This window comes from Anomaloglossus baeobatrachus, chromosome 5, assembly GCF_048569485.1.
Source record: "Anomaloglossus baeobatrachus isolate aAnoBae1 chromosome 5, aAnoBae1.hap1, whole genome shotgun sequence".
In the NCBI taxonomy this organism is placed as follows: Eukaryota; Metazoa; Chordata; class Amphibia; order Anura; family Aromobatidae; genus Anomaloglossus; species Anomaloglossus baeobatrachus.
The window spans coordinates 582,870,559-582,885,605 of record NC_134357.1 but is presented as its reverse complement, the minus strand read 5'-3'; the positions used below and the strand labels follow the sequence as shown (position 1 = coordinate 582,885,605).

The 15,047-nt window shown below is 43.1% G+C and overlaps 1 protein-coding gene across 1 annotated transcript in view; it reads right to left on the bottom strand.

The window, feature by feature from the left end:
* Positions 1-812: 812 nt before the first annotated feature.
* The window catches only part of LOC142313134 (uncharacterized), a 40,042-nt gene continuing 25,807 nt past the window's right edge, over positions 813-15,047 (bottom strand). The window contains exons 4-5 of the mRNA XM_075352120.1: positions 6,938-7,156; positions 813-2,698 (exon numbers count right to left, since the gene is read on the bottom strand). Coding sequence (XP_075208235.1) covers positions 1,863-2,698; positions 6,938-7,156 — 1,055 coding nt within the window. The 3' untranslated portion in view covers positions 813-1,862. The remainder of the gene's footprint in view (positions 2,699-6,937; positions 7,157-15,047) is intronic.

The window sequence follows — 15,047 nt, the reverse complement described above, 5'->3', positions numbered from 1 at the left end:
ATATCTAGGATGCATAGTGCGTTTGAATTCCCCCCTGTCACGGCTGGGGATAGAAGCTATACAAGCCGTATAGTACAATAGAAAGGGAAGGGGAAAAGAATGCCCTATTAATAGGGAAAGGGGGAAGTGGTGACCCCTAACAATAACCTGCAGCTCATCCTCACCAACCCTATAGAGGTCCTGCACATTTCGCCAAGCAGGAATACCTCACCCTAGGATAACCCTAATCTGGGCCCTAAGTAAGAATGGTGGGTATGAGCTCTTCGTCAACACTACTAACGCTAAGGGAGACAAAAGGAAACAATACAGGGGAAAAAAAGATGCTACCACGTGAGCCCAGGTACATAGCAAAAGTTAAAACACTTATCTTAGGAGCAGCTACCACAGAAGTCTCTGGAACAACAAGAGAAAACGACTGCTGCAGACCAAAGCCCAGAACAACTATAAACCGCATCCAAAGCGCCCTAGGGTAAGGTTTATAAAGGAAGTCAGGCTGGCAACTGAGAGGAAACCCTGACAATTTCCCAAGGTCATAGAGTCCGCTGCTGCAGGAACAGAGAAATGAGAATCAGATAACACGTGCTGCCAATCTCTGGGATTTTCTAACACTTGCTGCCATCGCATTGTCTGCAAGCTGTGACACCCCCTCACTATATTTGTGCGAAATACCTACAGCTCTTCCTCAACTCCAGAGGTTCTGAGGCAAAATCATCACATCTAAACAATAGAGAAAGATAGACATGAAGAATATATATTTTACAAGCATTTATTAACAAAACAAATTTTGAAATGCAATTATATACAATGTGATATACTTAAGAGTTCCTATCTCCAATCTGGGGCTGCGCTTTTTAGTAAATAAAGCAGTGGGAAACCTGAGATTAGTGAATTATCTAAATATAATCTAGTATCAAAACCTTTCACAATCACAAATGTTCCTAAAGGCTCTCAAAATACCCAACTTACTAACAAGTGGAGCCCGAATTTCCATTTTGTGGGATCTCAGTGTGCAGAGCGGGATCCCACAAATCTCTGCAGCTGCTCTAAGCACAAGATATTGCTCTCTCAAGTAATCCAGCGCGGTCACATACTTTTTTAAGATTTTACTGAACTGCTTAAGAAGGAAGCCGCAGAGCTGGGGGTCGTAGAGCTCACTCTTTCACTGTGAGAGTGATCACTGAGGGTTGTGGGATCTCACAACCTGGAAGTTCCTTTTGGGGGACATTAGGGACACTTCAAAAAGTTTTGGTAATGGATTATATTTAGAAAATTCACTAATCTGCGGCTCTTCACTGCTGTAGTAAATAAACGCAGCCACAGATTTGCGATAAGCAGTAATTAAAGGGAAAGTCATTAAACACATTCCGCTAAAGATTCAGGGATATTACCCCTGTAACAGTGTCAGCAGCAGATCTCCCCATAAGTGTGTCATGACCACATTTTTTGCTTCAATCTTTTTCCCTATATGCCTCCTTCAAAACCTAGGTTGTGTCTTATGGTCCGAAAAATACGAGAAGTTTAAATAGAAAATGGTTCTTTCCCTCACCAATTCTAACTTGAGAAATTGTAGCCGATTTTTGGATAAAACCCTTTGAATTATGGTAGATCATGATGGCTTCTCCCGTGTGACTCATCTGACAACAGGACCTGATTAATGATAAAAACATTTGGCAAATTATGAAAACAAGAATGGCTGCTCCGCTCTGTTGGATTTCTGATGGCCGCCAAGACTTGATTTACCAGTTAAACATTTCAATTATTCACAATATGAAAAAGGTTCCTTCCCTGTGTGGCTTCTTCACATGTTTAACAAGAGCCGATTCTGAAAATTACATTTTCCACATTCAGAACATAAAAATAGTTTATTTTGTGTGATTTGTTTGGTGGTAAACAAGACTTGATTTCCTAGTAAAACATTTACCACATTCTGGGCATGAAAATGCCTTCTCCCCTGTGTGAGATCTTTGATGCCCAACAAGATCTGATTTCTGAATAAAAGATTTCCCACACTCTGAACATGAAAATGGCTTCTCCCCCGTGTGAGATCTTTGATGCCTAACAAGATCTGATTTCTGCATAAAACTTTTCCCACATTCTGAACATGAATATGGCTTCTCCCCAGTGTGAGATCTTTGATGCACAACAAGTTCTGATCTCCAATTAAAACATTTCCCACACTCTGAACATAAAAATGGCTTCTCCCCTGTGTGATTTGTCTGATGTCTAACAAGATGTGATTTCTGAATAAAAAATTTCCCACACTCTGAACATGAAAATCGCTTCTCCTTTGTGTGAATTCTTTGATGCTCAACCAGATGTGATTTCTGAATAAAACATTTTCCACATTCTGAACATGAAAATGGCTTTTCTCCTGTGTGAGTTTTTTGATGGCTTATAAGATGTGATTTTCTGGAAAAACATTTCCTACAATTTGAACATGAAAATGGTTTCTCCCTTGTAGGAGCCATTTCATGTTCCCCTTCGCTTCTGTAACTTTTATTTTGCTGACAATTCTGTGATAAATCAGAATTTTGGACTTGTTTGAAAAGAACAGATGATAAAGCTTTCCGAGTAAGGACTGGAGGTATATCTGGGACAACAGCATGCTCTTCATATGTATCATGTGTGATACTTTCATCATCTGTTTTAAATTCTGAAGATAATAGATTTCCATCTGAACTTCCAATACAGTCATCTGCTAAAAATAAACACAATGTTATTATTTTATAATGGTATCTTGAAAGTACATTTATTTTTTTAAACCAGAACATCAGAAATTAAATTAGAAAAAATGTATTCTGAATCTGTTGTGCAATTTCGACATCTAAAGGGGGCTTTACACGCAACGACATCGCTAACGAGATGTCGTTGGGGTCACGGAATTCGTGACGCACATCCGGCCTCATTAGCGACGTCATTGCATGTGACACGTACGAGCGACCGCTAATGATGCAAAATACTCACCAAATCGTTGATTGTTGACACATTGTCCATTTCCCAAATCTCATTGCTGATTTTGGACGCAGGTTGTTCATCGTTCCTGAGGCAACACACATCGCTACGTGTGACACCCCAGGAACGACGAACAACACCGTACCTGCGTCCTCCGGCTACGAGGTGGGCGTGACTTTCATGCGGCTGCTCTCCGCTTCTATTGGACGCCTGCCGTGTGATGTCGCTGTGACGCCGCACAGACTGCCCCCTTAGAAAAGAGGCTGTTCGCCGGCCACAGCGACGTCGCTAGGAAGGTAAGTACGTGTGACGGGTACTAGCGATTTTGTACACCACGGGAAGCGATTTGCCCGTGACGCACAAACGATGGGGATGGGTGCTTTCATGAGCGACATCGCTAGCGATGTCGCTGCGTGTAAAGCAGCCTTAAGAGTTACATCTTCGTTAATACAGATCTCCCATTCCTAGGACCAGTGCTCTGGAATGTGCTGCAGTAAATCATCTGATTGATTGTCAGAATGTATCTGTAGGATAATGAAGGACAGGGGGCTCCTATACTGTCCCTCACGCTAGGGGACCCTTTGCTATTCCGAACCTCTGGATTACCCCTGAAGATGGAGATGCCAGAGTCCCGTGCCTTACTATTCTCCTGACGAGATCTAATCTGTTATCCCCCGGGGAAGGAAGGGACAGGTATATGATGGAAATAGAGATTAAGACAGACAGGACACATTGCAAACTCACAGAATTAAACAGTGAGAGACTAAGGAGAAAAGCGAGAGCAGGAAGGCAGCAACAAAAAGACAACAAGGGTTAACACCACAACACTCTAACAGCAATAATTCACAACAACCACTGGTTGTCTGAATAACAACAGCTCACCAGACCAGTATAGGTAAACTATAGCTGGCATTAATAGAATAGTCCAGCCAGCATATACAGAAGGGGAGCGAATGATACTTTCTCCTCTATAGCATGTGATCAAAGACATTAACAAGCAGCCTAGCAGAGAATAACTCTTGCTAGCCTGTTCGACGCCTGCGTCTCCCTGCACTGCTCACAAACATCAGAGAAGTTAACATGCAGATGGGCCAAAGTGGCCCCCCGAGGAAGACTTTATCGAAACGCGATGGGGTTGGACACACCCTGGCACCCACACTGGGCACTTCTCACACTATGGGTAAGATCGGAGTATGGTGGTTGTAGTCACTATGTTGGGGATCTGACTGCTTGAATGAACTACTTGTGCTTATGGACGCTTCTTTAGCGCCATCTAAGGGATTGTTTTAGTAACATCAGGTTTAGACCCCTTACAAACTAGTAAGTCTAATCCACAATATATCCCCCTATAGGGTTTGGACACTACTTTAGCGTCTCCTAGGGTTGGATTTATTTATTTATTGTACACTATTCCTTTACTCCACTGAATGGTCCATATATATATTTATTTTACATATATATCTATAAGCATCCATCTTGTAATTTTTTGTGCTTGATCTGGGTGCCTGTGTGCTGTCTGTTTTGGGGCTTTTTCTCTAGTGCTCAAAACTCTTTGTCTATCTTGAGTGTTTTAATTGTGATAGAACAATATTGATCTACTATGTAACCCCACTGGGGATAAATTTTATAATTGTGTATTGTCTTTTTTCTATTGTAATAAAAATAGCAATTATTTATAGACAATTCCCGATTGATTATTCCTGGTATATAGTGGTGATAAATATATTGGCCATTTCCCCTGTTTTTTGGCCCAGCTGATTATAAACTATGTATAAGCATAGGGGAAGTGGCCATTACACTTAAAAATGAATGTCCATGCTGTTTTTCTGGTTGTTCTAATTAAGTTAAAATGCATATCTGAGTATCAGAATCTATCATTTCCACAGATCCTGACGCCGCCATGACAGTTGGCAAAACCTGCAAAAATCTCCTTGTAACATTGATCCACAGCATAGACGATTTCAAAGAGATTTTTTTTCAAAGACGAAAATAAAATAGTTAGTGACAGATACCGGATATTTAATAGGGTTGTTCAGGACTGTAACATTGATGGTCCATCCTTAGGCTTTGTAACCAAAGCAGGTAGCAGGGTCTTGCAGTCTGTGCAGATAAACATTAGCGCTCCAATTCATCAAGATCGGCGATGGACACTGAAAAAATGATGTCAGGGACTGGAGTGAGAGTTCTGTCATAGGGACATAACGCCGCAGTTTGTTATGAATTAGAGAAGCGGTGGCATCACACCCTTCTTCTGGCCAAGCTCTGACCATTTTGGCAAAAGCTGGTTAAAATTGGTGTGAAACCTCCAAAAGTCGCAGAATTCTTTTTACTACTCTGTGCTGCACAAAAATGTTTGAGAAATTTTGAAGTAATTTATGCCAGAATTCTGCCATAATTGCTTTGATGAATAAGGGTCTAGGTCTTAAATCTCCTTCTGTAGGGGTCTCTATTCCTTCCAGGGTAGTTTGCCAGTAGTTCACATTATCTAAAGCAATAATTTTATTGCATCTGCTTTGGTAGTTGAATCCTTTTGCATTTCAGTGCGCGGCTGTACCTCTGCCCATTTTGGCAAAGCTAGTTAAAATTGGTGTGAACACACACACACACACACACTCACACACCAGCCTGTCTCCTCTTCAGTTTTAGACTCCTGCAATTAGGAGACCTTTGGTCCCATGATGTGATGTCAAAAAGGTCCTTAAGCAGTCATATATTCAGTATACAGTGTGTGCACCTATATCCTGTCCACCGCCATTAACTTGAGAACGGCGGCAGCTATAGGCGTGGTGTCTAGGAATAGTAAAGTAGCCATGCACTACGCAATGAAACCACCTATAGCGCCACCTAGTGGAAAACAGTGGAGTTAGCATTTTTATCTCGAAAATGGAATGAGATAGAGAAAAAAAGTGAATTACAAAGTTGTAGGGCATCATCCATTCAATGCGAATCGACACCTTGCATACAGAAATGCTATGATTAGAACGTGTAAAACTCATAAGGCTGGGGACGTGAAGCGATACCTCATGGAGACCTTCCTACAAGTCATGGGTATGTTGGCTACGTGGAGTGGCCTCCACACTCACCTGACCTGACCCTATTGGACTTCTTTCTGTGAGGTCACATCAAACAGCAGGTGTATGCGACCCCTCCACCAACATTGCAGGACCTACGATGACGTATCACAGATGCTTTTGCAAACGTGTCACCTACCATATTGCACAACGTGCAGCAAGATACAGTATGCTGTGCAGAGTCCAGATGTGCATTGCAGCTGACGGTGGCCACTTTGAGCATCAAAGTTAAATGAGTGCCATATGCGTGACCAGCATTCAATGTTTTGGGGGGGTCATGAGTTTCACATCATAGCATTTCTGTATGCAAGGTGTTGATTCGTATGGAATTGTTGATGTCCTACAACTTTTTAATTCACTTTTTTTCTCTATCTCGTTCCGCTTTCAAGATAAAAATGTTAACTCCGTTATTTTTCACCAGGTGGCGCTATAGGTGGTTTCATTGCGTAGCGCATGGCTACTTTACTATACCTAGACACCACTTCTATGCCTATAGCTGCCGCCGTTCTCAAGTTAATGGCGGTGGACAGGATATGGGTGGACACAATGTATAAACACTGGGGCCCCTAAGAGACTGGGGTTCCTGAAAAATTGCGCAGTTTGACTTCTCCCAACCCTGGCCCTAACTGTAACTAGGGATTCTTTTTGGAGTAGGGCTCATATTTCAAGCATTCTCCAAAAATCCATAAAATCATGCTAGGTCTTATTTTCAGTGTAGGTCGTATTTTCTGGGAAATAGGGCATTCATGAACCCTCTGCAGGTCTTTGAGTTGCCTTCATAACAACATAGAGAAGGCACTAGAAACAACCAGCAGAAGAAGCAAATAAAATACAGCTGAAAAAAACTAAAGCATTAAGCCAAAAAATGTAAACACAAAATTAGTGCAGAAAGTACATGAGTAGATATCTCTTACAGGATAGAACTGGAGGAAACACATCCTGAGGAACATCGGGATCTTCTTGTTTACAGTCCTGTGGGAGAAGAGGACGGGGACATCTCTCTGGTGTTGTCCTCTTACTGGATAGAACTGGAGGAGACACATCCTGAGGAACATCGGGGTCTTCTTGTTTACAGTCCTGTGGGAGAAGAGGACGGGGACATCTCTCTGGTGTTGTCCTCTTACTGGATAGACCTGGAGGAGACACATACAGGGACTGAATTCATTCCTTACATACAGATAATTATAGGCCGTGTGTATTTAGTCCTGTCTATTACCTGGTGATGTGAGGGGCTGGGGATCCTCCATCATGACGTCCTTGTACAGATCTTTGTGTCCTTCTAAATACTCCCACTCCTCCATGGAGAAATAGACGGTGACGTCCTGACACCCTATAGGAACCTGACACATACAATGATACCGTCACCCCCGATCCCTTCATAGCGTTACTGTATAATGTCCCAGCATTCCCAGCAGTGTCACCTCTCCAGTCAGCAGCTCAATCATCTTGTAGGTGAGTTCTAGGATCTTCTGGTCATTGATGTCCTCATGTATCAGGGGGTGAGGTGGAGGCCCCGTGATTGGGCTCAGGGGTCTTCCCCATCCCTCAGACACAGGGGCCTGACAGCGCTCACTAGAGGTCTTCTTCACTACTGTGTAATCCTGGTTATGGAGAGACACAGTAATAAATCTCACTCCAGACATTTCCAGAATCCTCACCTCTCCAGTTCTGTCCATCTGTTATTCCCATAGATAAGAATGATGTAATGTGACGTCATCAGAATCTCTCACCTCTCCAGTAAGCCGGAAGAGGATCTCTAGGGTGAGGTGGAATATCCTCTCCGCCATCTTGTCCCGGTCCATATCCATCCTTCACGGGGCAATCAGGAGAATTCTCTTATATAGAATAAAACCACTGAGAGGATCCGATATTATAAGGATATGAATGGGGAGAAGATGAGCCGATATATAAAATTAATGCAGATAATAATGGAGGGAAGATATCATTTGGGTAGGAAAAAAAAAATTCAACATGAAATGAAGTAGCAAAACTGACCCATAAAAGTATTGCACCTAAAATGGTATCAATGAAAATGTCGCCTCATCAAGCAAAAAATAAGTCCTCACACAACTCCATTGACGCAAAAATCATAATGTTACCAGTGTTGAAAAATGGCGACCCAAACATTTTTTTTTTAATTTGTTTTTTTAAGTTTATTTTTTTTTACTACTAGAGATGAGTGAACCTGAAGTTCGGTTTTCGGTACAGACTCAGACTTTTCCAAGATAGCAAAGTTCAGGTTTGGGTTCGGGGGCTTCACATATGCAAACCACTCTCGTGTGATCAGATGTATTGTGCACCAAGAAATAAAACTGAAAAAACCCACCCTCCCTGTTAGTGATCTGTTTATGGCTGCATGTGGGCGGAGACCCGAACTGCCAATCAGTGACTTCAAATAAAGTTCAGGTCAAGTCCACGTCCAGAACCGATCTTTACAAATGTTCAGCTGGACCAGCAGAAGCCGAACGTCCACGGGTCCGCTCATCACTAGTCACCGCTAAATAATAAAATATACAAGTCTGATATTGCCGTAATCACACTGACCTGGAGAATCCCGCTGACCGGTCACTTTCAGCACACAATGAATGTTGTAAAAACAATTTTAAAAAAAGAATGGTGGAATTACTTTTTTTGTTACCATTTCACCGTACTTTGAATTTTTACTTAATTTTCAGTACATTTTATGCTAAAATTAAAAACTATGAGTCAGTTAAAAAAAAACAATCCTTTATACAGCAATGTGGACGGAAAAAAAAAAAAAAAGAGCAGCGCAGCTACACACAATTATGTAGCATCAGGAGAGGAAATCCGTCCATCTCTACATAAAGTACAGACGGTTTATTACTGCCTCTGCCTTCTCTGTCACTGTATACACAGCTCTGCGGTGTAATGCAGCGGGAATGGCGAAAGACCTAACAGTGACACAGATCTCTGTGTGAGAGCCCATCCACCATCGGTACTTGCCAACTGTAATTTTTTGGGGTCTGGTGAGTGCAATTAGTTGTTTGGTTTTTTTTTGGGGCGGGGGGGGGGGGGGGGAGGAGGATATCTGCTTTATTTTGAGGGTGTCCACTTTCTTTTGTGGGTACCTTCCTTCTTTGCTAAAAGTCTTGCTGTATTCTTTAACCCCTTCACGCCCAGCACTAAAACACTCTTTTGACCTGGACATTTTTTGCAATTCTAACCAGTGTCAATTTGACAGGTTATAACTCTGGTAGGCTTCAATGGATCCTGGTGATTTTGAGAATGTTTTTTCATGACATATTGTACTTCATGATAGTTGTAAATTTAGGCCAATATTTTTTGCGTTTATTTGTAAAAACTTTGGAAATTTGGCGAACATTTTGAAAATGTAAAATTTTATGCCCATAAATCTGAGAGATATGTCACACAAAATAGTTACTAAATAACATTTCCCACATGTCATTTTACATCATTTACACTGATTTACAGCCTTTACATTTATATTATGAGTAGGTCTTTTTGGTGGCCTTCTTTGTCTCGGGATGTCAGGAGTTTCGTGCAATCTTGTGGGATTTGATCCAGATCCAAACCTTCGTGTGAACGTTCTAGTGGGTTGTTGTTGCCATTACCTGTGCCTAAGAGACCCTGGACTCATTGCCATGGATTTTATTTTGATATTCCTGTCTCTCAAAGGATGACGGTTATTTGGGTTATTTGTGACAGATTCTCTAAGACGGTCCATTTGGTATTATTACCGAAGTTGTTGGTGCCCTTGTTTTTTCAACAGGTTTGCATGGTAGACCTGAGAACATCGTGTCAGACAGAGGAGTTCAGTTTGCGTCTAGATTTTGGAGAGCATTTTGTTCTAGATTAGGCATTGAACTGTCTTTTTCTTCTGCTTTTCAGCCTCATACTAATGGCCAGACAGAGAGCTAATCAGGCCTTGGAAACATATTTGAGATGTTTTGTATCTGCTGATCAAGTTGATTGGGTTTCTTTTTTGCCCTTGGCAGAGTTTGCTCTCAATAATAGGGCAAGATCTGCTACTTTGATGTCGCCTTTTTTCTGCAATTTTGGATTTCAATCTAGGTTCTCTTCAGGGCAGGTTGCTGCTTCAGCCTGCCCGGGTGTTGATTCTGTGGTGGAGAGAATGCAGCAGATTTGGGCTCAAGTAGTAGACAAATTGTTTCAGTCCCAGGAGAATGCTCAAAGGTTTGCCAACCGACGTAGGACAGTTGGTCCCCGGTTTTAAGTGGGGGACATGGTTTGGTTGTCCTCCAGTAATGTTCCTATGAGAGTTTCCTCGCCTAAATATAAGCCTAGATTTATAGGACCCTATAAGATTTTGGAGATTATTAGTCCCGTATCGTTTCGTTTTGGCTCTTCCTGAGTCGTTTAAAATTTGCAATGTCTTTCATAAGTCTTTGTTAAAGAATCATGTGGAGTTAGTAGTTTCTACGGCGGCATCTCCGGATCCTGTGTTAGAGAAAATTTTGGATTCCCGATTTAATTCACAAAAACTCCAGTATCTTATTAAATGGAAGGGTTATGGGCAGGAGGACAATTCTTGGGTCTTTGCTTCTGACATTCACGCTGACAGATTGGTTTGTGCCTTCCACGATGCCCATCCTGACAGGCCCGGTGGTTCTGGTGAGGGTTCGGTGACCCCTCCTCAAGGGGGGGTACTGTTTTGAACGTCGTCTGTGTGGATGCTGTTCTCAAGCTCCCTTCAGGAATGGTAATGGAGCTGAATCTGAGCCTGTGACTCAGACAGGTGTCGGTGTTAATTGGGAATTGAGGAAGTCCTATTGCAGACAAGTCTGGTCATATAGGAGAGCACTTTTTGCCCGGCTGACGCCGGTTATAATTGTATATTCCTTGGTCTCTGTTCCTAACCTGGCCTGGAGCTTTGTTCTTCCCTGTATCCCTGAGCAAGATTTCTGCAGATAAGTTTACAGTTTTTGCCTTGCTTCCTGGTTTACACCTTAGGGTGTTGTTTTTCCTTGTTTTGCTTTGTGTCTGTTTTCTTGCAGGTGAAGTTTTGTTTCAATTGTGTTGTGAGCATGGGGGTTTCCCCTGTGCTAGTTCTCCTGCAGTAAAAGGGATTTTATCCCTGTCTGATTTGATTATTTGTTCTGTATTTTTGTGTTCTTTTTTGATATTTTGTTCTCCCATTATTTATAGGAGTACCTGATATAGTGGGGGTGAGGTGGTATGACCTCCAGGGCCTTTTACTATCAGGAGTTTGGTATTTTTCTACAGGGATTTTGTACTGACCACAATCAGTTCCTTTCCTTTTCTTTGTATCAAGTTAGTTGGGCCTCGCCTTTGCTAATTCTATTTTTCCTGAGTATTGTGTTTCCCTATATCACCGTAATCTTTGTATGTGGTGGGTTACCTACTCCTTTGGGGACCACTGTGAAGCAAGGTAGATTTTCTCATTTCATTCTGTGAGGCGTAGCTAGTTTCTCAGGCTGTGACATGGCGTCTAGGTTTTTAGGAACGTTCCATGGCTACTTCTAGTGTGGAGTAAAGAATCTGAGATTCACTTCCTTTGCTGCTGTAAACAATAGTGGCTTTAAATTTGTACTGAGTTTATGGGATTATTGCACACGGCTACTATACTGTGATGTAGTACTGTCTAGGCTGCTCTGTCATGCTTAATGCCTCTTCATAGACTATTAGTCAGGGGATTGCGGTCAGCCCAGGTTCCAACTTATCCTGTTTCTTCATGTTTTTTCCCCAATGGAAGTTTTTTGTAATCTTCCACATTTACTGGATCATAACACTGCGCCATTTGACTACAAAATTGGCTGGAATCAATAGCGGATGCCATGTCGCATTTGGAGACCCCCTATGGTGCCTAACCAGTGGAGCTCTTCCATTTTGGAAACTAGATGCCTCAAGGAATTTATCTAGATGTTTGGTGAGCACAATCAAAACCAAGGGGCTTCACAGAAGTTGATAACATTGAGCCGTAAAAAAAAAGATATTCTTTTACCACAAAATTGTTGCATTAACCAGGTAGCTTTTTTTTTTTTTTTTTTTTTTACAAGGGTATCAGGAAAAAATGCACCATAAAATTTATAGTGCAATTTCTCCAGAGTACGCAGTACCTCATATGTGGTGGAAATCAACTGTTTGGGCGCACGGCAGAGCTCGTAAGGGAAGGAGCGCCACTTGGCTTTTCAAACGCACGGACTCCAAGCAGTGATGTACTTCACTGATCAGGTGCAAAAAAAAAAAAAAAATTGACCAGTGATACGAAGAAAAAAAAATAAAAGTCCTGCCGAAAATTGAGTACGGATGCAGATCCATTATGTGCATCACTGATCAGCACTCGGTGGGACACACGGACTGATGAGGTGAAAAAGGGACAAGGGATACAGAAAAAAAAATTATGCTCACACGGCCAGAGGATTAGCAGGAGGATCACTGACCAGAGGAACTGCAGGAGGAATAGAAGGCAGCAAGATGGACGGCTTATTACAGGAGCGGCAGGTAGCAAGTTGGATGGCTCATGTGTGAGGACCCAGGAAGGAACAAGCGATGGAGGCAGATGTGATCTGTGAAGACCTCAGACGATCCGGTAACACCAGGTAGGGAACGTCGAAGAGGGTCAGCTGATGCCAAGGGGGGGGACCAGAGAAGCAGAGGCAGAAGAATGGGGCAGAATAGAGATCACGGGGGGCAGGGGGGGACATCGACAGGGTGGCATATCGGCAGCGCGCAGGGGCATCACTGGAGCATGCAATACTAACAGGAGGAGTAGGAGCGGCGATCGGACAGCAGCAGCGGCGGTAGCGTGGTACTACAAATACCAGCGGGTGCATGGCGCAGACATGATGGGGGAGGGCTCCCCAGGCCAAAAACAAGCCTGTCAGGTCAGACCGCCCCATAGCACGATCGCTCCAATCAGTGCAGCAGGGGTTGGGGGCGCCGTGTCTGCTGGTCTCCAGCTATGATATGGTGCTGCTGTAGAACCTCATAGCTGTATGTAACCGGATCGCATTGTTTGTGGCATTTTTTTAGCAGAAAAAAGCACAATAGATGAGATTGGCGATTCAGATTGAACAGCCAATCACAGCAATCGTCGATGGGGGTTAAGCAAAGGTTCCCTGCTGTTAGAAACAGCAAGGGACATAATTTGAAAGCCGTTGCTATGGCCACAGCTATCAAATGAATTTTAGGCAATAAAGTTACATTCCTGGTAGGGCTGAGCGGATCCGGACTGTAAAAGTCCGAATCCGCGCAGTTTCAAAGATATCTGGGTGCCGGACCCGAGCCCGGGATTCCGGGTGTATAATCCGGATTCGGGAACTAAAGAAAAAAATTAAGAAAACAACAAATAAGCGACAGTTTCATATTTACCGAGACTCGGTGTCATGGTGGCACACTGCTTCCGGGTTGTGCATTCACTTCCTGTACTGTGCATCGAATAGACACAGCTTTCCGTGTTTTCCCCGCCCACTGGCCATCCTCTTGTCTGCGATTGGTTGCAGGCAGACACGCCCCCCCAGTCTGTGACAGTGTCTGCTGCAGTCATCGCTCATCGCGGCTCAGTCATAAGCTACACTCAGAGCTGGCAGTCTTCTCTATGGCTGGTAACTGTGAGATGTAGCAGAGCTGGATGTGTCGTCGTGGGACCTCGTGTGGATTACGCCAGACCTGCACGGTATTGATCGTTAATAAAGAGGTGAAGAAGGGTGCGTTTTGTACTTTATTCCAAATAAAAGAATTTTTCGCTGTGTCTGTGTTTATTTACTTTCATTTACAGGTTTGTGATGCAGGTATCTGATAAACGGCTACGCCATTACAAACCTAGGGCTTAGTAGCAGCTGTGCGCTGCTATTATCTCCTTATTACCCCAATTGCCACTGCACCAGGGCAACGGGAAGAGCCGGTATCGCAACGGGATTGTCATATCTAATGGATGCGGCACTATCGGGCGGCTGCGGGCTTAGAATACCAGCCTCCAGCCGGCGTTATCATGACTGGGGATGAAAATTAGGGGGCACCGCCATTTTTTTTAAATTATTTATTTAAATAAATAAATAAATAAAAAAAACGGAGTCACAATGCTTTCCCCGCCCACCAGCAGTCCTGCCGCCTGTGATTGGTTGCAGTAAGCTGACACGCTGACACTCAGGATGGGGGCGCGTCTAACTGCAACCAATTACATGCGCCGGTGGGCATGCGAAGTAGTGAATATTGAATTGTCGGCTCCGGAAGCGAAAAGCGTGACTGACCTGGAAGGAGTGTGCCGCCATGACACCGCCTCGGTGAGTATGCCGCGCTTGCTCCTACCCCCCTATCGCCTCCTCAAACGTTTTTAATCTCCGGATTCTGGTCCCCATAGACTTATATGTGCACCGGATTCTGGAGCGGATCCGACTCTTTTTAAAATCTGGCAGCGAGTCGCTGGTCCCGGTTTTTGGCGGGTTCGATCAACTCTAATGGTCACTGCTGAGTCATTATATCAGCCCCAGTTACAAGGGACGTAAGAAGAAAATAAAAATAAATACTGAACTGACCCCCCTTACAAATGTGTGAGATATAGTAAAATACCACTGTCAATCCAAATCCAAACAGCCATATATATAATATAATAAGTGTTACAAAATAGCTAAGAAATATTTACATGTGGTCATAAACATATAATATGACAGTATCCGGCTTTCAGTCACAGGGATGGCCCCGGCGAGGTTTTAGTCACTGCTCAGTATACAGTGAGCAGTGGTTGTATACGCGCTCTCACCACTGACTGACAGCAGGTTGTAATGCTGAGCGACTGTCAGTCACTTCGAGGGGGGGGGGGGCGGGTATATTTGGGGTAATAACAGACATTTCCCTTATTTTCCCACCAGTATCGCTCGACATCAGCAATAAAAACCTCAATGTTGAAGTTGGTTTCTTATTTGGATTTTTTTTGTTGTTTTTTTTTTCTACAGGTACAACAACAAACAAACCAATCACAAAAATATAGTACAATACAGTGCGGAGTTATTTGACCCTTTCCATAACGCCCTTTGATGCCCCTTTTTGTTCCAGTATTATAAT